The sequence below is a fragment of the Puccinia triticina genome, chromosome 11A (assembly GCF_026914185.1).
Source record: "Puccinia triticina chromosome 11A, complete sequence".
Taxonomy (NCBI): domain Eukaryota; kingdom Fungi; phylum Basidiomycota; class Pucciniomycetes; order Pucciniales; family Pucciniaceae; genus Puccinia; species Puccinia triticina.
The window spans coordinates 6,057,260-6,079,662 of record NC_070568.1 but is presented as its reverse complement, the minus strand read 5'-3'; the positions used below and the strand labels follow the sequence as shown (position 1 = coordinate 6,079,662).

General features: G+C 44.5%; 1 protein-coding gene across 1 annotated transcript; it reads left to right on the top strand.

Annotated features, from left to right (window-relative positions):
* Positions 1-16,694: 16,694 nt before the first annotated feature.
* PtA15_11A600 (uncharacterized protein) lies at positions 16,695-18,755 on the top strand (the record flags this gene model as incomplete). The annotated part of the gene is made up of 13 exons (XM_053161526.1): positions 16,695-16,744; positions 16,821-16,961; positions 17,038-17,097; positions 17,175-17,316; positions 17,412-17,443; positions 17,537-17,551; positions 17,634-17,653; positions 17,763-17,884; positions 17,979-18,103; positions 18,177-18,300; positions 18,375-18,467; positions 18,533-18,622; positions 18,747-18,755. The coding sequence occupies 13 exons, from the start codon at positions 16,695-16,697 to the stop codon at positions 18,753-18,755; spliced, it is 1,023 nt and encodes a 340-aa protein (XP_053025463.1).
* Positions 18,756-22,403: the final 3,648 nt, after the last annotated feature.

Below are 22,403 nucleotides of genomic sequence, written 5' to 3'. Positions count from 1 at the left end.
GCTCTGCATGAGCACTCAGGTTGGCATCACTTGGCTCAGTGATGTAAAATGTGACACACCAGCACACATGTGTAGATTTGTGTGACACATTATTCAGCTGCTAAATTTTTTTCCAAGGGAGTTAGAATTCTGGAAAAATTCAAGGGGAGCCTCAGATTACCCAGGGTTTGTGAATGAATTCAGAAAATCTCCTCAACAGGATTTCTGTACTGATGGATGAAAATCAGATAAAATTCTTAAGGCCCCGTTTGGCTGCCGCGTTAGACGTCATAAATGGTCAAATTTATGACGCGCAACCCCCGGGGGTTTCAAATTTTTGGTGGCAACGGGGGGCGAAATTTGGGTCGCGGCGTCATAAATTACACGATTTATGACGTATAACGCGGCAGCCAAACAGGGCCTAAAGGATTCAGCTAATTCGCCCCTGGTATTGCAGGGCACTCATCTTGGCATGATATGGCTGGGTGATGGTCTACATGTCACACAAACCCACACGCGTATGTTTGTGTGTCACAATGTGTCACAGAAAACCGCACAGGCTAGATGGTTTTGTGACAGTTGGCCCCACAGCGCCAAAGTCAAATAGTGGTACCAGAGAAAAATCAGACCTCCCACTAGAGCTGACACTTTGCACCTGGTTAACCGCGGCAGGTGGGGGTACCTGCCTGAATTTTGACCCAGAATGGACACCCACACCCACAACCACACCCGGAAGATACCTGCGCACTTTCACGGGTAAGGATGGCTAACAGACGGGCGGCCCGAACCCGGGTCGGGGTCGGGCAGGTTTTTATCAAAAAGAATTATTTTTGGCCCAGCCCATCAGGCCCAATATCTAAAAAGGCTGCCCGTGGGCCGCCCGCGGGCTAACCTCAATTGGGGCCTTGCTGCTGGAGAGGAGGGGGAATATGATACTTGGTTCCAATGCCGGACTTGACCAGTTACAGGCCGACAACCACTGGATCAACCCGGCACCACCCCAGCCCCAAATGCCAAGGTCAACGGTAATCCACAACTCGTCCGATGACACAGGCAAATCCCAAAGTCAATATATACACTGAAGCCAAATGGAGATTTCTGAAGAAGTGCAAGCTCACCAGCAAGGTGTGGGCCCACTAGAAGAAGGTCACAGAAGGTAATTTTCAATTTACTATCTTTTGCCTGTCCAATCATATGAGTGTCAAGAGTTGAGACTGACAATGGATATGTATCTGGATTCTTATTCTTAAACAGGTGATGTTTCAAAGGCTGTATGCAATTACTGCCACATCAAACCATCAGCTCAATTGTCCGCAGGAACGAACCATCTACAAAGGCACTCGGAAACCTGTGCCGCAGAAAATGGGGCAGTCGTTCAACCAAGGCAAGGTCTCCTCAGCTTCACCAGCTCCCAAACAACTAGCAACCGGGTCTGTATATTTTCTCAAGAGAAAACTTGAGAAACATTTTCTAAAGCTATAATCAAGCACAAGTATCCATTTTCCATGACCAACCATATTGGATTCTGCGAGTTAATGGAATCAGCTCAGCCTAAATTCAAGATGCCCCATCACAAGGCCGTCCAAAGCAATTGAATCAGTATCTACACCAGCATGAAGGACATCAAAATAGCTAAGATGGCCAATTCAAACATGATATCTCTAACGACCAACATGTGGAACACCTTGGATTTGACCGGGTACATGGTCATAACTGCCCACTACATCACAAAGAAGAGCAAGAGAATCATCAGTTTCCAGCCTCTCCCACCTCCACACTCTGGCCACGCGATATTTGAGTGCCTCTACCAAGTCCTCAATGAATGGAAGATCATGAACAATCTTGCTTTTGTGACGCTTGACAACGCAGCCAACAATACCGCCGCTATGACCCAACTAGATTGATTAATAACCGATTGCTCTACCACGAGCTCAACCCCTACTCCGACATCGTTGTACTTCCACGTCTGTTGCTTGGCCCACGTTATCAACCTAGTTGTCAAAGACGGCCTGAAGATTGTTGCTACCACTGTTGAATGACTTTGCACAAGTGTTGACTAGATCCACGGGTCGTCGTCTCGGATGGACGCCTTTGAAAAGGCGCTTTTTGCAGTCAACCTTGACAACCAGATGAAAAACCCGTCTAAGGACATCCCAACAAGATGAAATGCCACTTTCTTAATGATTGAGTCATCAATCCCATGCAAGCTGGCCTTCCAGCAACTCAAAATTGAAGACAACAAATTTGAATCCTGCCCAAGCAAGCCTCAATGGGAGGAGCTCAATGTGATTCAAAAGTTCCTTGAACCATTCTACCAAGGCAAGTAAAGTTTACTTATTTCATTTGACCTTTATGTGTTACCTTGTGCTTATGAATTTATCATTGACTCATACATTTTTCTCTCAAATCATTACAGTCACTTTTGTATTGAGCGGCTCACAGTACCCAACAATCAACCATGCGTACCAGGCAATGATTGTGATTGAGAAGGAAATCATGATCTACAGCAACCCTACTGCCACCGCCAACAAAGTGCAAGCTCCGCTCTCTGAAATGGTCAAACCAATGAAGAAAAAATTTGAGAAATACTGGGAACCAGCCAAAGAGCTCATGGCTATTGGACTTGTTCTTGACCTGCAATACAAAATCCGATATCTCTGCTACAGCCTTGACCAACAAGGCCTTCCACCTTTGGAGGTCAACAGATTCTTGGGGAAGGTTAGATTGGCCTTGATATTGCTCTGGAACCAGTTTGTGCCTCCGCCAGAAGCCGTTCCCAAGCCAAGCACTGCGGCAAAGTCAAGAAGATTGACAAAGATCTCTTGGGTTTCAACCAGTACATGGCTGGTACAACGTTGGGATTTCAAGCCAATGCTCCTGGGGCTGAATTGGATTTATACCTTGAAGAACAAAATGTAATCAACAAAGGCAAAAACGAGTTCAATGTTCTTTGCTGGTGGGAAGGAAACACACCTCAATTCTCATCCTTATCTGAATTTGCCAGAATCATGCTGATGATTCTGATGTCTTCTGTGGTGTCTGAGTCGGCTTTTTCAACTAGCGGCCGTGTCTTGGATGATTATTGCATGCGCCTCAATGACAAAACTGTTGATGTGTTGTTATGTACCCAAGACTAGATCAAAGCATCCAGGATTGAGCACTGATTTTTTTTTCTTCTTTAAAAGAAACCAACACTGCCTGCAAGTAGGTCTAGCTAAAAAATTTTATGCACGTTTTTTTCTTATATTTTTTTAAAAAAAAGCCTGCAAGTATATACAAAATGATCATATAGTAAAAGTATTATGCACTGTTTTTATTCTTCTTTTTTTAAAAAAAAACTGCAAGTATGTATAACAAACAAAATGATCATATAGTAGGTCTGACTTATCACAAGCCCCTCGCTTCGGAGGGCCCTGGTACAGCCTGAGCTGGCGCAAAGCGCCCTCGGGCGAAGCGCGACCTCCGAAGGAGGGACTTGCAGGTAAAGCCAAGAATTTGGCTTGAGAGCTTTCAGTGTTTTGGTGGGAGTTTTTTCCCACTCCCCTTTCAAGGGTCTTCTCCTTGTGTATTCCTATTGCCTGTGGTGCCAGATTAAATGCCTGATTTTTCTCTTTCTTTTGGTGTCAATCACCACTTTTTCCCCCTTCAAAAACTCCTTCCATCCCCCTTTGAAGTTTGTGATTTTTTTGTGTTCGGCCAGAAGTGTGTATGCAAATTCCGAGAAGATCCATGTGGACTCAATCGAAATACAGCACTCCATCATCCATCCACCTTGACTGCTGAGCAAGGGCAACACTCTTCTTCAAGTGTAGATATCACAAAAGTGACACTACATTGAAGCTGAGATGCTTAGCTATCCACTGCACTTCAGCTTGCTGACTCACAATGAGTGTGCGCTGTGTAAAGTTAATTTGATTCAAAAATCTGATGAAAAGCCATGACTTTCCTGAAGCTCTCACGCGGAAAAAAGCCGATAACTCATAAGCCTCCCATTGGGAATGGGAGATGCTTCGCATCGGGGTGCTCCGCACCCCCAGTCCCAGGAGGCTTAGTTAAGTCAGTAGTAGGTGGCCCATGGGCCGCCTGTTGTTTGGTCAAGCTTGAGGATCAAGTAAACCTTATCATTAAATTGGCCTGGTTTTCAGCATAGGTACAGCATACATTTCACTGCAAACAAAAACTGTGTCAACTGTGAGCAGTTGACATGTGGTAACTCTGAGGAAGCTTGTGGTGTTACACCAGCCTTACCCAAGGTTTGACTCAACCAAAGCTTCAATGCACAGTCACTGTGCACCTTGCACAGTGACTGTGCCAACAAAGGCACTTGTACATTCAGGTGGAGTTACAATGGTAGCTTGGCTTGAGTATCCTGCATGTCAACTGCAAGCAGTTGACCAAGTTTTTTTTGCAGTGTTTTACACAGACATTGCACAACACATTTGGTATGATTCCAGTCCTTGCACCAGGGGAGAATTTGATGCACTCTCCAGAGAGTGCCTGACTGTAATTCTATGTTGTTCTTGGTCTGGTGTCAGTCAGATGTGTATTAGGAAATGATCTATAAATTATTCAGAATTCAATTGGAAGTCTGTAATAATTTATGAGGAAGTATCACAGGACCTCATGCAATGTTGTATAGAACTGTTTCATTCTTTAAGGATAACTCAATTACAACCTATAATGAAATGATATTTACTCAATGCCTAATTATCAATCATTGCTGGTGAATTTATGTTGATCAATTTCTCTATGTGCAAGGGGTTTCACACAACATAAATGTGACTAGCTGGGGCTTTAATGGCTTTCTGACCAGTTTTTACTTGTCATGGAGCTGTGAAAGTCCCCTCTGGTGATCTGTCACCCCAATGTACGCGCGTACACGAAGGTGACATTGTCAAAATGCAAAACAGCTCACATGCATGTGCATGGAGAAATTGGAAAACAAAAAACCATAAAAATGACTCACAAGCTTATATGTGTTAAGAAGCCAAGTTGTTTGGCTGAAATCTGGTACCAAAAACCTCTAAGCTTGACTTGAAACATACTTTCACCCTATTTTCATCCTTTTTTGACTCAATTATAGATGATACCTGCCTTTTTTGGGGAAATATGACAATTGAGGTGGGCCTTTCACATCATTCTTACCGGTGTGTACGTGTTTTTGATCTGAAAGAGGCCCAGCCTACAATTTGTAACAACCTTTTATGAGCGCACATGAGGGAAAAATTAGCAAAGTGAAAACAATGAACACCTTCATGAGTATGTGAATAATATGAATTGAACCCCAAGAAATCATCCCAATCAACAAACAGGTCAAATTGATTTATGATTTAATTGCGGTCATTGTGTCTTAGTGGTTTCAACCGTGTTCTGATTGAGTTCTGCATGACTTCTGGATGATTTATGGATGAATCCAGGATCAGTTTCAGAAAATTTGTGGATGAGTTCAAGCATTGTTCATTATTTCTTACACTACTTTCACCAAAATCATCCAGCACAGTTCTGGAAAAAGTGTATGGTATGGCACTCTCTAGAGAGTGTGTCGAAATCACCCCTGGTGTTATAAACTTACTTTGTGGCAGACATGAAATTGCCTTTGTTGAAATCGCCGTGTGACAGCTCTCTTTAATTGCTGTGTGACAGCTCTTTTTTCCACTACCTCATCACTCCTGCTTCCTCTTGCTCCTGCTTCATCACTCCCTCTTACGCTACATCTCTTGCTCCTGCTTCCTCACTTCCTCTCTCATTCCACATTTGAATTCGTCAAACATCTCAAGCTTTGTTTCTCAACATACGGCTCTATCACCAATTTGGTGAGAATTGACATCCGGACCTTCCTCATCCTCTAGACTCCCTTCTAAAGGCTGATCTCAATCCCCTTCTCCATTTCTTCTTAGTGTCCTTCCTGTTATCCTTATTTGTAGACTATGTGGTTGTCTAGCATTCTCTTATATCATCAGTGGTAAATTACTTTTCATTATCTCTTCATTTATAATCACTTATTCCTTGTCTAACTTGTTGTCATCAGTCTGGTTCTGCTTTTTTAGTAATAAATCTGCAGAGAGCCCCCTTGCAAGATCCAAAGGGGGCCTAAGTGAAAAAAACAAACCAAACAAACATCTCAAAGAGATGGAAACACAGTAACATATGTAGAACAATTCTAAACATATGGAAAGACAAGAAATTACATAATTCTAATGGAATACATCAAAGATGGAATGAGGAAATACATCACACAATGTGATTGAAATGGATGAGAAATAAAGGGGGAAAACATCACTGAAAGTGATGGATAAAAAGGAGGAGAATGTGAGCGGAGAAGATGAGCCAGAATTCTGACAGGAGCCAAAAAAGGAAGTCCTTGCCATTGGAATTCCTGACCCAAATTTAAAGTTGCGCTATGTTTGTTGCAACTGTGAGCAGAGCTCAGTGTGGTGATTTATATTGGCAAGCGTCACAAAATGTCCTCTTGGGGATAGTGTGGGCAGGAATGCACATGCGGCTGAGCTCAGTGTGAATTTTGTGACATAAGCACTGAGGATGATGTCATAAAAGCACAACAGAAATGTTTATGGCAAGCACAGATCAGGATGACCCGCGGAGGCTGGATTGGGTTGGCAGACCAGAGCAAAGGGCAAGAGCTGGACTGTGGCAGATTGGATTGTGGACTTTTTGCAGCAGCGTGTCAGCACATGAGCCAGGGCAGCTGAAGCGGGTTCTTTGAGGTGGAGCTGGGGCAGAGGCACTGGTGAGAGAATGACTGACAGGGGCTAGTCAGAGGACATGTGAGGTCAAGCATTGGAGAGAAGCAGAGCCTGGGAGCTAAGCATGCACAAATTGGGCAGAGATGGTGGACTAGTGCGGGAAAGTGTCAGGTTGTGGAATTGGGTGGGAACAGAAGCAGACAATCATGGAGGGAAGGGCTCACGGTTTTCTCTTCCTACAGGATTAGGAGATTTCTACATGACCCTTATATTTGCTTACTTGCTATTGCAGAGTGCAGAGATTCATTACTTGGGGATTATTATGCTGGGGATCAGGCTCATTGTGGAGTGCTGAAGATTAGCGGAACATAGCATTGGGAAGTGGATGTTACCAATAATCACTCAAACCCGGATAAACATCTTGAAGAAGGCATAAGCAGTCATTTCTTTACTGTGAACAACCTTCATTTTGAAATCAACAGGTGACAACAATTTCCACAACTTCATTGACCCAGTCAGGTCTCTATTCTTGGTGCTGTGGAACCTCTGTGTTTCAGCACCATCACCCACCACCAACCCTACCAACATTCCAAAATTTTCTATCTTGCAGAAGAAGAATGCAATTAAGGTGTTCAAAGTTGACTTGCATAAAATCATAACACCATAAAATCATAAAATTTTAAGCAGAAAAAATATGTACCACCCAAACACTCAAAACAGAGCAATAGTTTGAAAATGGTACATAAAAAATTATCACCCAAAAGTTTCATGATTTTATGATTTTATGATTCAAAAATTTTATGATTTCAACTTTGAACACCTTAAATCTATCAAGAAATATGTGTTTTCTTTCTGTACATGGCTGGCAGGATGGAAGTATCTCAACCTAATTGGCTTGTGGAAATCAAACTCTTCACATCACTATCTGAGGTCACCAGGACAATACTAATGATCCCAAAAACATTAGTGGCTTCTGAATCAGATTTCTATACAGGCGGGCAGGTTCTTGACAACTATCAAATGCACCTGGGTATGAATCAACAATCAGCTCTTGTGTTTACATGAATTTGCAAATGATTAAATTTGAAAAATTACTGTACAAATATGGTGAAGAATTCCTTATCGATTGATAGTTCATGGACAATTCTATTTCAGAAGGAGCTGAACAAAATTATGTAAACATCTACACACTTAATCTCAAAAATATCAGTGAGGTAAGTAATATTCACAAAGAAATTATATGTTCAATAATACTAGGGATGACACTCAGGTACCCGTTTTAGGGTACCTGGTAACTCCTGGCAGGTGTGATGGGTACAAGTTGGGTACCCGCCAAGCAGTACCAGGTGTGGTACCAGATGCCTGCACCAGGGGAGATATGTTCCCACTCCCCAGGGAGTGCAAGAGCTGAATTTTATATGAGTTTTGGTTGGATGTGGGCCTGATGTGGATTAGTTACTCATCCCTAAATGAATCTTAAAGTGGATGGAGAATTGTTTCAAAAGTCAGCCAGAATTGATTTGGGATTCGACAAAATGTTGTGTAGAATTCCCTTGTTTTCTAGGTACAACTGTAGGAAAAAATATGATGAAATGATATTTCTGATTTCACCCAAGTCCAAATCATCAAATGCTCCTGATTACTGATGTTGAAGGATAGCAAAGCAAAATTGCCATTCTCAAATTCAAAAATGGGTAGTTATGTTACCAATAACGGTAATGTAACGGTTTTTTAGCCATTATTGTTACAGTTACTCATAGCGGCAGGGTGTTACAGTACTGCCGTAATTTAAGAGGAACTTAGCCGTGTTTTTTATGTTATTGACACCTGCGGAGCTCCGGATAACTGATGGATTCAGGGCTAGAAACAGCCTTTTGGGGTCTGTTAACAAGTTATCCAGCGGATAACGCACAGTAACAACCTCAAAAAAGAGGCTGTTACGTTACACGCAAGGCCTGCAAAGACCCCATTACAAATAATTGCCGCGGGTAACAAGTTTATTTATGTTACCCAAATTACGCGGATAACACAATGTCACATAACTACCCATTGTTGTCAAATTTAATTCCTCTGAAAAAATGGGTTTCTTGTAATTCACATTATATGCCCTGATGTACAAAATTAAAGTCAAATTCAACTTGGTATTATTGGGTTTAGAATTTTGGAATGTGGTTATGTTTCAGTAAAATCATTGAAACCCATTTTCATGGAAATGCGGGAATTAATTTGAATTTGGCTAAAGGAAATGGTGAAAAACTTTTTTAATGTGGAGAAAGTCTGAGTTAAGTCAAGGTTGGACTGTGATGCCAGCGGTGGGTAGTTACTTTACGTTGCGTTATCCGGGCTATTTGTGTAACATAACTACTTGCATTATCCACCGCGCCCCGTTACGTTACGAGTAACAGGCCGTTTAAGTGGCATTTGGATAGCGTAACGGGTCTTTTTCCGACGCCGTTACGCTACATTATTGCTTGGATAAGACAATAACAAGCCCTCAAGGGCCGTTTTGGCGCTGAAATCAGCTTGTTATCTGGCGCGCCGCGTGCCTGGATAACGTAATGAAAAGAAAAAAATGGTCCAAGCAATGGCGCAATAATGTAGCGCACCACCGTTACGAGTAACTGTAACAATAACGGCTTAAAAACTGTTACATTACTGTTACGTTACCATTATCAGTAACATAACTACCCACCGTTGGTGATGCCACTCCAGTTTGGCCAAACATCCTTGCCTCCTCACAAGAATGATCTGGTGATTTTTTTTGTTTGTGGTGCTTTTCAAAATTCACATGTGCACATGCAGTGGTGGGTAGTTACTTTACTTTACAATATCTGACAGATTTGAGTAAAGTAACTACCTGCTGTTACTTTTGTTGAGAGGTGGGGTGTGCAAACTCCACATTTGGAGTATCAGGGAGTCAAGAGGCGGGCAGGGAGGAGCAATGAGAACTCAGGCATTCATCACTGCAACAGATTAAGAGTCAATTGTCTACCGGTTCGCTAGCCCGTTCGGCCTTTTCGAAATAATCGACTCAATCGGTCCCGGTTTATGGTAAACACCCGCCGAGATAAACCTCAACTGACAGGACCGCTTCCCCCACCGACACGAGCAAAACGGCCAAAACAGACGAAAGCTTACAAAGATCTATTGAAACTCCCACCCCTACCCCCATCTCCGATTGACGACAAACCAGACCCTTTAGAACAATTTCGGCCTCCATCCCCATTCGTATCTGAAGTTTCATACGTCTTTTCAAAGTTTTTAACTCGGCAATTTGAAGAAGGGTTTTCATCAGCGGCCCCCGTCACATCGGACAGAAGAATAGTCACGAATCCTTTCGGATTACCGATCATAATTGACATCCCGACACCGGAATATCGACCAATAGTCAACGTACCTCGAGAAACTTCACCAGCAGAGACTTCGTCGGAAAGATCGACTCCCACTCCTGAACCACCTTTGAGTCCTGAACAACCGGTTCAATTAATGTCGTCAGCCACCGCGATTGAACCAACACCCAGAAACAAATTTTTACAACAACCAAGTGTGTACAAATCGGAAATCGAGCAATTGACGGCGGACGGATCCAACTTTAACAAGTGGAAAAGGGACTTGTCCCGGGTAGTCCTACTGACCCTGAATCATGCGAAGTTTTTTGACTCCCCGGAGAACTACAAGAAGATCTCGGCTCAGGAGGAGAATTGCCTCCTTTACCTCATTCAAATTACGGTCAGCGATGAACTGTCATCACTTGTCGATCGCCACACAAAGGGCACCAAAGCTTTTGATGCGGTCCAGGCGAACTTTCAGGGAACCATCCGATTCAGGCAAATGGAACTCATGGATCGACTCCTCGAATTTCGGATTTCCGGACCGACAACCGAGCCATCTCAGGTGCAAGGCCTATTCAACAAAATATTCGACGTGTTTGCCGATCTCAAGAATGCACAGGCGGGGCTGCCGCCCCTGGTTGAAAGTCTTTTCTTGCAAGCTATTGCTCCGACCCCTACATCGATTTCCCGATCGCAGCTTTTCCAAAACATATCCCTCCAACTGGGGGATAAGAAAGACGTCACGGCACGGGACATACAAACGATCATCACATCAGCTTATGGGGAAAGCAACAGATTTGATGCTAATCAACCACAGAATGTATCGGTGTTTTGTTCTCACCAACCCGGTTTCTCCAACAACCAAGCAAGTTGGAACGGCTACAAACAGCAACAACCGTATCAACAACCTACCGGCCGCCTTCCACCTCGAAATCCTCACGTCAACAACCAACCGACCCAGCGACAACAACAAGTTGGAAGGCCAGGAAATCCCACAGTCGACGACATTTCGGCTGCAATCAATAACATACGGAAAGGGAACCATGGCCCAACCGACCCGACAATCTTCAACGGGAAACCATGTTCCTATTGCGGGGGACAAGGACATTGGAGATCGTCTTGCCCGACGCTCCGCAGCGATGCCAAGCTGCCGCCTCCTAATATCCCCACACCTGGTCGCCCCGCTTCCGGTTTCGCCCGCCAGGTCGCATCACCGAACGACCCACCCACCGGCATCAATCAGAATGCGGCAGTTCGATCGGCGGTGGGCGCGGATGCGAATGTTGCAACCGGCGCAGGCACGGTTTTGGATTCAGGGGCGACCCACCACGTGAGCGGATCTTTCCATTTGTTTTCTTCAATCAAACCTCTGAGGCATGCAATAAAACTGAATCTTGCATCGTCCACGGGATCGATGCTGGCCACGCATAGTGGACACCTGAAGATGGACAATGGGGTTGGTACCCTCACAATACCGAAGGTCCTCTACAGTCCGGAAATGACGGGCACTCTACTTAGTCTCGGCCAACTGATAGAATCCGGCTTCCGACCGACGTTTCTCCCCAACAACGACATCTCTTTAGTTTCTTCTTTTATTTCAATCACGGCTCACTACACCAACCGTTCGTGGATCATCACACCATCTTCTTTCCATGTCTTCTCACCATCTGCGATGAAGGTCTCGACCCGGCTGTCGTCCCGCATAACATCACCATCATACGACTGGCATTGTCGCCTCGGACACGTATCTGATCCAATTGTAAAAGAATTTCTTCGTAGATTTGTGCCGTCATTCGACCTAAAAACGTGGCAGCCTTTCATTTGTGAAACATGCAAACACACCAAGAGCGAACGTCGACGCCATTCACTTCCGGAAGTCATTCCGCGGGACGACCGTCTTGATCTTCTTGTAACGGATGTCATGGGACCATTCGACCCCGACATCAATGGCAATTGTTTTCTACTGACGGTACGAGATCACGCCACAACATACTTGTTTGTTTATCCCATGAAGACAAGATCGGAGGTTCCTTCCATTATATCTGCGCTAGTGAAGAAGATCGTCAATCACTTCAACTCGGCCCCAAGGTTTATTCGATGCGACAATGCTAAAGAGTACACCGTTGAACCGCTGGCGAATTACCTTGATTCAGTTGGTTGTAAAATTATATTCACATCGCCTTACACACCCGAGCAAAACGGAGAAGCAGAACGCCTCAATCAAACACTGGGCGACATAGCACGAGCTACACTTGCACACTCGGCGCTACCGTCCACACTCTGGTCCCACGCATATCGCTGTGCGTGTTTCTTAGTAAATCGGCTGTCCAATCAACGCTGCAAGACATCACCTCTTGAGATGTGGTGTGGCCGGGAGCCAATGGCACACACCTTTTATCCTTTCGGGTCTCGCGCGACAGTTCACATTCCCAAGGAACGCCGGAAAAAACTGGATCAACGCGGCTGGACTGGCTACCTCGTAGGCTACCAGGATGATGAGAGGGGATGGTTCTTCTGGAATCCATCGACACGCAAGGTGGTAAACTCAGAGTGTGCCAGTTTCCTTGATTTCCAGGGGAAACCTTTATTTCCAACTCCAGATTCATTGGCTAATAATCAGATTGTTCATAGAGTTCTGACACTGGGAAAAGAAAAGACATCCGAGATATGCGAGGCCCAGGACTCCTGCATTGACAACATCCAAGCCATATCAGACTCTGAAATACCAACAACACTAAAAGCTGCGCTAAGATCATCGTCTTCTTCCGAGTGGCGAAATGCGTGCATGACAGAATGGAACCAACTAACCGACATCGACACATTTGAGGTACAAGACAAGGAGGACAAACACTCGATTGGAACACGTTTCGTCTTCGATATCAAACGCAATGCTGACGGTTCAGTAAACAAGCTCAAGGCGAGGTTTGTGGTCCGTGGTTTCAAACAACGACTAGGCAAGGACGTTCGGTCTACATTTGCGCCCACGGCTTCCCTTTCGACTCTCCGAATGCTTCTTAATCTTGCCATCAAGAACAAATGGGTGATTAATTCTTTCGACATTACCGGGGCATTCGTTCACAGCCCGATAGAAGAGACTATCTATGTCGACCCTCCGGTTGAATTATTCCCAGAACTGGCGGGGAAAGTACTCAAGCTCAAGAAAGCATTATACGGGACGCGGCAAGCCAGCCGCTGCTGGTGGAAACATTTCAAGGGACTTTTACATGGCTGGGGTTTTGAATGCGACGAAGTTGAAGAATGCTTATATCGGTACAAACGCGAGAAGTCGGTCATAATTGTATGGATACATGTGGACGACGGAATAGTTTTCGGATCAAATCAGGCAGACATCGACTTACTTAGGGAGAAGATGGAAGCAACCTTACGTGTCAAATGGGACGCCAAACCCGACAAACTAGTCGGCATTCGTCTGGATTATGAAGACGATGCGATATTCCTTAGCCAACATCTCCTGATCGACCAGTTGGTATCGAAATTCAAATCTAAAGTATGCAAGACTTTGGTACCGACGTACACTCCACTATCCGGCGATAATCTCACTACATCATGGGGTGATCCAATGTCGGCGACCCTTTACCAGTCACTGATTGGCTCAATAAACTATCTGGCTCTGGGTACGAGGCCGGACATCAGCTTCGCGGTCAACTATTTGGCAAGATTCAGCTCTAACCCCAACGAAACACACTGGAAAGAGCTTTCACATCTGGTTCAGTACATCGACACAACAAAATCTAAGCGACTACGACTAAAACCCTCCGGAGATGAACTAGTGGCTTGGGTGGATGCGAACTGGGGGGGGGAATTCCAGCGTTCGACCTCAGGCTTTGTGATAACAATGTTCAATAGTCCTGTGGCGTGGGGATCGAGAAGACAGAAAGTTGTGGCGACTTCGACTTGCGCCGCGGAGTTCATTTCATTGGGATCATCGGTGGATTTCCTGCTTTTTCTAATTCCAATCATCCATTCGCTAGACGAGAAGCCTTCAATAACAATCAAATGTGACAACCGAGCGGCAGTTTTAGTTTTGGACGATAATGCATCAAAGGGCAGAATGAAGAGCCTCGAGCGGAATTTTTTCTTTGTAAACGACGCAGTCCGAGAACACAACATCAACCTTCAATGGGTATCAACAAACACCAACATAGCCGATTTCCTCACGAAACCAGTACGGGCGACTATCCACTCCAACTTAATGGCAAAGATCTTATCAAGCTGAATTTCTGCATTTCTAAATTGTTTTTTCCATTTCTAATTTTCCTCTTCTGACTCAAATCTTGTTTCCACATCCCTCATGTCTCATTTTCGTTTCACATGCTTTTTTTTAGCTCTCTTATTGTACTTAGAGGTGTGGAGTTTGAGGGGGGGTGTTGAGAGGTGGGGTGTGCAAACTCCACATTTGGAGTATCAGGGAGTCAAGAGGCGGGCAGGGAGGAGCAATGAGAACTCAGGCATTCATCACTGCAACAACTTTTGCCGCTTTTATTGTTATATATCAGTAATGTGCGAAAAGCAGAATTGCATGTAAAGTAATGTGCAAATTTTCTTAGTGCTGTTACTAGTAAAGTAACACATTATCCAGTGGATAACACATTATCAAGCAATAAAGGGCCCAATTAGCTGTAAAATGACCTTTTATTGCTTGTTATCTTACTCAATATCTGCTGCTCTGCGGACAGATATTGTAACTGCCTTCAAAAAATTGCTCTCCCAATAGCGCAGCACCGTTACCAGTATTAATAGCACTAACGGCAAAATTTTGTTGTTTTATTGTCACGTTACGCGTTACTGAAGCACTAACTACCCACCATTAGCACATGCAAGTGAACTTTTTCACACTTTGCTAATAGTCACTCTGATGTACGCGTGTAAATTGATGTGGAAAGATCACAGGATGGGCCTTTCACAGCCACATGAAAAGTAAAAACTTTCTGTTGAGACACCAATTTTCCCCCTGATGTACGCAAGTGCATGAGGGCAACAATATCACAGGCTGGGCCTTTCACATCTCCAGGAACTCCCTGGGGAGTGGAAAAATATCTCACCTGGTGCTGGTTTTTGGGAAACAAATGGCAGGTACTACCGCTTGCCCGTACCCGTCCACACCCGCCCTAAGTCCCCTATTATCCACGGGGCGCAGGGGACTGGTTGGTTGTAAACCAAATCTGAAGCCCGTCCAAGTCCTCACCCAAACCATCAATCATGGACTCCTGCTACCGCAAGGGCGGCCCGCTGGCCGTCGCCGACGCCAACCTGCTCCCAGGCAGGCTCACCCCGGCCACCCAAGGATCTTTGGGCCCAAGGAGGACCAGCCGTTGGACCTGATCGAGGCCTTGCGGAGCCTCTTTGAGGAGCTCCGCACACACAACCAGCAACTCCAATCTGCAGCAGGACCTCAGCGTCAACGAGATCTGTGTCCACGTCCATCAAGATCGCCAACGAGACATGTGTTGGCTGATCCGCGCGTTGACCAAGGTGTGTGGATAAGCAACCTTGAAGCACGTGCTGAGCGTGTTGGGGGGTGTGGGGGGCTAGCAGCGTGAGCGCTTCCCCGGATGCTGGGCATCCTCATCGTCCTTCAAGTAAAAACTTTTTGAGAGCACGTACCGGCGGTAAACTGCCCCAGGTACCGCCCAACACGCGCAGGCGGTACCAGGTGCTGTACCAGATGCTGAATTTTGGGCAAAAATCAACCCGGTACCGGGGTCCCAACTGCCATCCCCAAATAATACAACTAGAAATTAAGGGTCATGCTTTATGCACTACCAAAAATTACCATGTGCACTAATTTTTGGTAGTGCACTCCAAGAAATCTTGGTTTTTGGAGTGCTCAGCTAGCCACTCCAATTTCTTTGGAATGGAGCACCGTGCACTCCAAGATTTCTTGCTTGGAGTGACTTTTTGGTAGTGCACATATAACCGTGGCGTTGGGGATGCGCTCCGGAGGGGCGGGTTTTGATGGTTCCCATCCGGCCAAATTCCAATCACCTGATCAGCTTGTGGTCAAACCTGTTGATCCAGTCCTAGTGCCTCGCGAAAGTCCTCGCTACAACGCATGGAGGAACTGGGGGAGCTGCTCCGGCAAGCCTTTCCCCTGAACGAAACTACCTGCACACAATTGTGTACATAACACAAAGCCCTTGAGGAGATTGGCCCTGACACCTCGGGAGTCGGGACGTGTGCCAGCGTGTGCCACAATCTGTATGAAATTGATACCGGAACTGTACCGACAATACATAAATCTCCATCTTCAAACTCAGAATTTGGAGGTGTCCACTCAATGAGACTGCGTCTTCAATTATAAATCATTATTCCAAGCCTTCACATATCCACCAACTGTAGCGCTCTTCCCTTGACTTCCACCTGATCAGCTGCAGCAATTTCTCTGGCCAGAAGCTGCAGTGGCTATATACCATCATTCTCCGTCCTACTCGCCTTTTCTCAATACACGCCCCAGAAATTCACTCCTTTCTTTCCACCTTTCAACTATCACTGGGGGCATCCAATCTGATATTCAAGCATAAGCAAACATTTAACTTCCAATCTTTTTACAAAACACCAGCTATTTGCTATTTTGCTCAAACTTCTACTTAATTGCTGCTGCCCATCAATTTCAATCGCCTCTACTTCCCCATCCATTCGGTCTTTCCAGCATATCAAGATGATTTTTTTTCGAGTCGAAGCTTTGATTTGTGCTTTATCACTCGTGGTGTGAGTTTTTCCCCGTAATCAGCTAGGCATCTCTTACAACGTTGACCAGATTTTGTCACTTGAAAATTCAACACAGCCTTTCTGGCGCCCATAGAGCCATTCGTCCCCGGGCTCTACCCTCAAGCCAAACTGCGACCTCCGATGCTCTTCAGCCTGCACGCACCAACACTTCCAGCATCAGCACCCGCGCAACCTACGTACCCGACCATCGAGACTGGTAAGCGTTCTTCACACATTCTTCCATCTTTCCAAAAACGGCACTCATCCATCTGTTTGCGTCATTCCATAATCAGGGAATACCTGAATGGCATCCCCTGGTGGAAAACGGATGCAACACAGCAAGATCATCTCCGGTAAGTCGTTTGAAATACACCGAGACAGTATTGAAGGCAGTGGTGGATAATCTTACTCGAAATCTCTTCTCCCAAAGTTTCCACGCCTACCTTTCAATGGCAGCCTATGGGGACTACGCAGCTCTTTGTCCAAGCACATTCCCCAAAGGTTTCACAGTACTAGAAAACTTCAACACCGAGGACGGTCAAGCTGGGTTCACTGCGTTGATACCCGATATGGTATGTCAGCTTTCACATGTTTCCCTCTCTCTCAAGCGCAAACAATTCGTAATTCAATGGCGGCTCATGAATCTGCGGCCGGGTACTTTCTGAAGGACAAAGTCGTAATCGTATTCCGAGGCTATGAGTAAGCTCGTGATATTTGCTAATCAAGATCGAGCTCATGCCACTGCCACATCAAGCTGACTGTGTCTCCTGTCCTCTTGTGTCCCTCTGCCAGAGATTACAGGGCTCTGTTAGTATCTTATCATCATCCGCCAGTATTCCTGAGCTAAGAAAACTCGAGCTGACAACTGGTTAATTTGACAAAAAAATAGCGATTGGAGTGAAGCCTCGAGTAGGTCACCGTAACTGTTTTCTTATATTTCTTAATTTTTGGGAGAGCGATTTCGGCTTTGCAAGGATCTAAATTTTCAACTCACATTCCTTTTACTGGGGTTTTATAGTTGAGGATTTGGTCACGCACTGTCAGGGATGCACGGTTGCTGCAGGAGTCAAAAAGCTCTACTTGTCCGCAAAAGCAGCTACCAACAACTGGCAAGTGGCCAAGAAGGCAGTCGCCGCCCATGTAAGTTCTCACATTGTAACAGGGTACTTGGAGGAAGAATACTAACCAAAATCACAATATGGCTTCCGTGACTCGCCGGCTCTTTAATCCAAAGTGTGTAGTTCTTGATCCGAGCCAGCCCGATAAAAAGAAGTGTATAAAATTCTCTGTAACGGGCCACGCAATGGGTGGAGCTGTAGCAGCTCTGGCCGCAATGGATCTGGGGGCAACGGGTGATGTGTGAATAGCGAATCCATCACATCTCTTGAATGCCAAGGCCACGTTGATTAAATCTTTCTCCCTCCGAATAAAGTCACTATTCGCACAACCAAGCGATGGCTCGTGTGTTTAACTATGCTTCGGTGGTCCGATATGATAACTTGTTCCAAGCTTTGGCGGGCCAGAGCATAGTTGCAAAGGATGATTACATGGTTCAAGTAAGCCTTTTCATACAGCTGCCGACTCACCTACCGTTTCACTCACCCAGTCTGCTTGCGACCCATTCGCATAGATAATTCCACTAGGAAAATTTAGCCATGTTGGCACGAAAGTCGTAATCTTGGGTGAAATGCAACAATGGTTAATAAATTGCTACGGAAACAATGTCCGACTCACTTATCTCCTAAGAAAAAAAGGCGGCAAGTCTGACATGTTTCTTATCTTCAAAAGGAAAACTCAACCTGCCTCGGGACTGGTAACAATTATGCAATCCATGACAACTATTTCACCCCCAAGGGACAATGTGGTACTGCCCACAAAGTAAGTCTCTCAGCAATTCTTGAAAGATTTAGTCAAAACCCTTCTCGCTTTCATATATCTGCTTTTTCGCTGACATCCCACACTTCAATTTCATTCTTCGTGATGTGAACTCACTGATAATCAGGCGTGGTAACTTCATCTACACGTCCCAAACCAATACCCGAGTCCAAAATCCTATTGATCGTCTGCTTTTTCAAAGAACCCTTGAATCAAAGAGGGAAACATCTCTTCTAGCCTCTATCTTTCCTTTACAGCGGGTTTTATTCACAAAAAACACACATAGTTGCATTGCTTGATCATTTTACAAATTCTTCCGATCAACTGACACTTAATCCTCACTTTAATCTCGGAAAGCTGGACATAAGCTGTTGTAAACACACTTCGTTGTATGTTGTTCATTCAGCCAACATAGAAATGTGACGACAGATTGAATGTTCAATATTCAGCTTGAAAAAGCTGATCCACATTAGTTCACCATCATATGAGACCTGAACATAGTTTTCGAAAAGGTGACTGATAATCAAAACAAGCCCCTGCTAAATAACTGAATATGGAATAAAGCCAGCTCTTGACTGAGAAGACTATGTGTGAGTATTCATTTTTGAAACCTGAACAATGCCCATTGTAGTACATGTTTTTCAAGGCATTTCATCAGCCAATATGGAGGAAGGAATATTTCCACTTCTTCCTCTGGAGGACCTCCAATCCCTAGCAACGGGGCCACATAAGGGGGTAGAAGAATTGACTCCCAAGAACTAAAATTCCAACTCCCAAAAGACGTTTACCTCCTGCCACTGGGGACCAAATTTTGAGGTCCACCCCGGGTCCCCAGGACCCAAATTCGACCCCGGGTGATTTTGTTGGAATACTAATTCTGCAATCCCAAACAGGAATCAGAATTTTCATTTTGCAAAAAATGCCGGAATATGAAGAAAAATTTAGGGGGTTGAGAAATCGACTCCCATAAATTAAACAATCCACTCCCAAATGCAGTTTACGTCGCGCGGACCGGGTCGCGACGTCTCCCCCGGGTCTTCATGACCGAATTTTGAACCAGGGGCGTTTTGGGAGTCGGAATTGTAATTCTGCAATCCAAAACGGGAGTCGGGATTTTAATTTTACCAAAAACCCCAAAAAATGAATAAATATTCAAATCTCCTCACTGGAGAACCCAAACGCTCCCAAAATTTTACAGCTTTCTAGATACAATGTATAGAAAATCTGTTGAGATTTACAGCAGTAGAAACAATCATGAAGGTCTTGCGGAACAGGGGGATAATTTGGCGGATTTCCTACTAAGAAAATCCTGAAAAACCTTATCTAAGGTGCTCCAAATGGCCCCAAATTTTTTCTGCCATAGGAATAGACTCTTTAAAACATATTTTGAGCTTCACGGCATTAGCGCACCTCAGGGACACCTTGTGTAGCCGGGGGCTGATTTAGCGGATTTCCTACAAAGGCAATCTGCAGAATCCTTAGCTAGCATGCTCCAAACACCCCCAGATTTTTTCTGCCATATTAATAAACTCTCTCGAAAATATTTTGAGCGCCAAGGAGGTATTACCCATCAGGAATGCCTTCTATAAGCGGGGGGCTAATTTGATTTCCTACTAAGGAACTGCACCAAATCCTTATCCACAGTGCTTTATAGAAGGTGTTCCTGATTTGTAATACCTCCTTGGGACTCAAAATATTTTCTGGAGATTGTATTAATATGGTATAAAAAATCTGGGGGTGTTTGGAGCACCGTAGCTAAGGATTTGGCTGATTGCCTTTGTAGGAAATCAGCCAAATCAGCCCCCGGCTACACAAGGTATCACTGCGGTGTGCTAATGCCGTGAAGCTCAAAATATGCTTTAAAGAGTTTATTCTTATTGCAGGAAAGATTTGGGGCCATTTGGAGCACCTGAGATAAGGTGTTGTGGGATTTCCTTAGTAGGAAATCCGCCAAATCAGCCCCCGGCTACACAAGGTGTCTCTGAAGTGATCTAATGCCGTGAAGCTCAACATATGTTTCAAAGAGTTTATTCCTATAGCAGAAAAATTTTGAGCTGTTTGGAGCACCATAGATAAGGTTTTGGGGGTTTTCCTTAGTAGGAAATCCGCTAAATCCGCCCCCCAGCTACACAGGGTCTCCCTGAGGAGGGATAATGCCGTGAAACTCACAATATTATAAGAGTGTATTTAAAATTAGAATGCTGTAAAATTTTTAGGGTGTTTGGGTACAACAGTGACAAGATGTAAATATTTTTGTATATTCCGTCATTTTTTGTTAAATTAATGTATCAACTCCCATTCTCAAGAGGGGAATTAATTAATTGACTCCCAAAATGATTTTGGGGCCGCGCGAGGTCCCGAGGACCCAGGGGGGACGTCCCGAGACGGTCCGCGCGACGTAAATGACTTTTGCGAGTTGATTTACTCATTCTTGGGAGTCGATTTTTCAACTCCCAAAATTTATATCTCATTGCTGGGGCACCCAAAGCCCCCAAAATTTTGAAGCTTCCAGGATACCATCTGAATAGCACCTGATGAGCTTCACCGCATTAGCATAACCCAGAAAAGCCATGTGCAACTGGAGGTCTAATCTGGCAGATTTCCTACTAAGGAAATCCACCAAGACCTTGGCTGAAGTGCCCCTAAGTGGCCCAAATTTTACAGAAAGAAGAATAACCTCTGGAAAGCGCCTGATGAGCTTCACAGCATTAGAAAACCCCATGAAAGCCATGTGCAACTGGGGGTCTAATTTGGTGGTTTTCCTCCAAATTAGACCACCAGTTGACCCAGGGTGGACATCAAAATTTGGTCCCCAGGATCTAAACACCTTTTGGGAGTTTAAATTTAAATTCTTGGGAGTTGATTACTTAACCCCCTTTTTTCAAGACATCAATTTAATCCTGGTGAATTCTATGTTTGTGTGACTTTTTAGGAAAGAGTAATCTCAAGGATGTCTTCAGACCTTGGATTTGGAATTTGAACTATCATGTTGTAATTTAAACTGATTCCAAGTGTCAAAATAAAATCATTTCCCAAAAAGTCACAAGTTGGATATCCCCCAATTCTTTGGATTTTATGGTTTGTGCGGATTTTGAAGCTACTACCAGGGAAATCCCAACTTCAAATTTCAAATTTATATTTGAATTGAGAACCCAGTTTGATGGGCCCCTTCTTATTTTGAAGCAACCAAAGTTTTTAATTTGTTACAAGGGCATAACTAGCCCCCAATTTTGTGGATCCTCTGTGAAAGTCACAGGGTTTTTTAAAATGGGCATGCTAAATGCACCCCAAGAAATTGGGGTACAACATTGGATACCCCAGTGATCTTGGGGTACAGTTATTTACACCCCTGTTTACATGGGGTACTCACTTCCGCACCCCAAAATAGTTGGTTTACCGGGATAATGGTAATTTTTGGTAGTGTGTAAAGCATGACCCAAAATTAACCCTCACCACCTCTTGTCAAGATGGTTGATCAGGCAGGGAATTTGATAAGCTTGTGCTAACCTGTGCTCTTATTCTGTAACTTTTCAGAATACTTAAGCAAAAGATTTTGCCCACTTCTTCTCTGCTTTGCAGCTACTTTTTGAAGTCTCTGAGGCAGATTTTACAACCAACTTGTTGCTTTGGTGGAGTTTTTTTTCTCATTTTGGCCAGATTCCAACCTCCTGATTAGGGGGTTTCATGTTGCAAAAAAAGCAATGCTGATTTTGTCTGCTCATGCACCTGTGAGTAAGGTTTATGCCTTGCAGATTGCTTCCAAAGGGGAGCTGCCCAGCCAAAC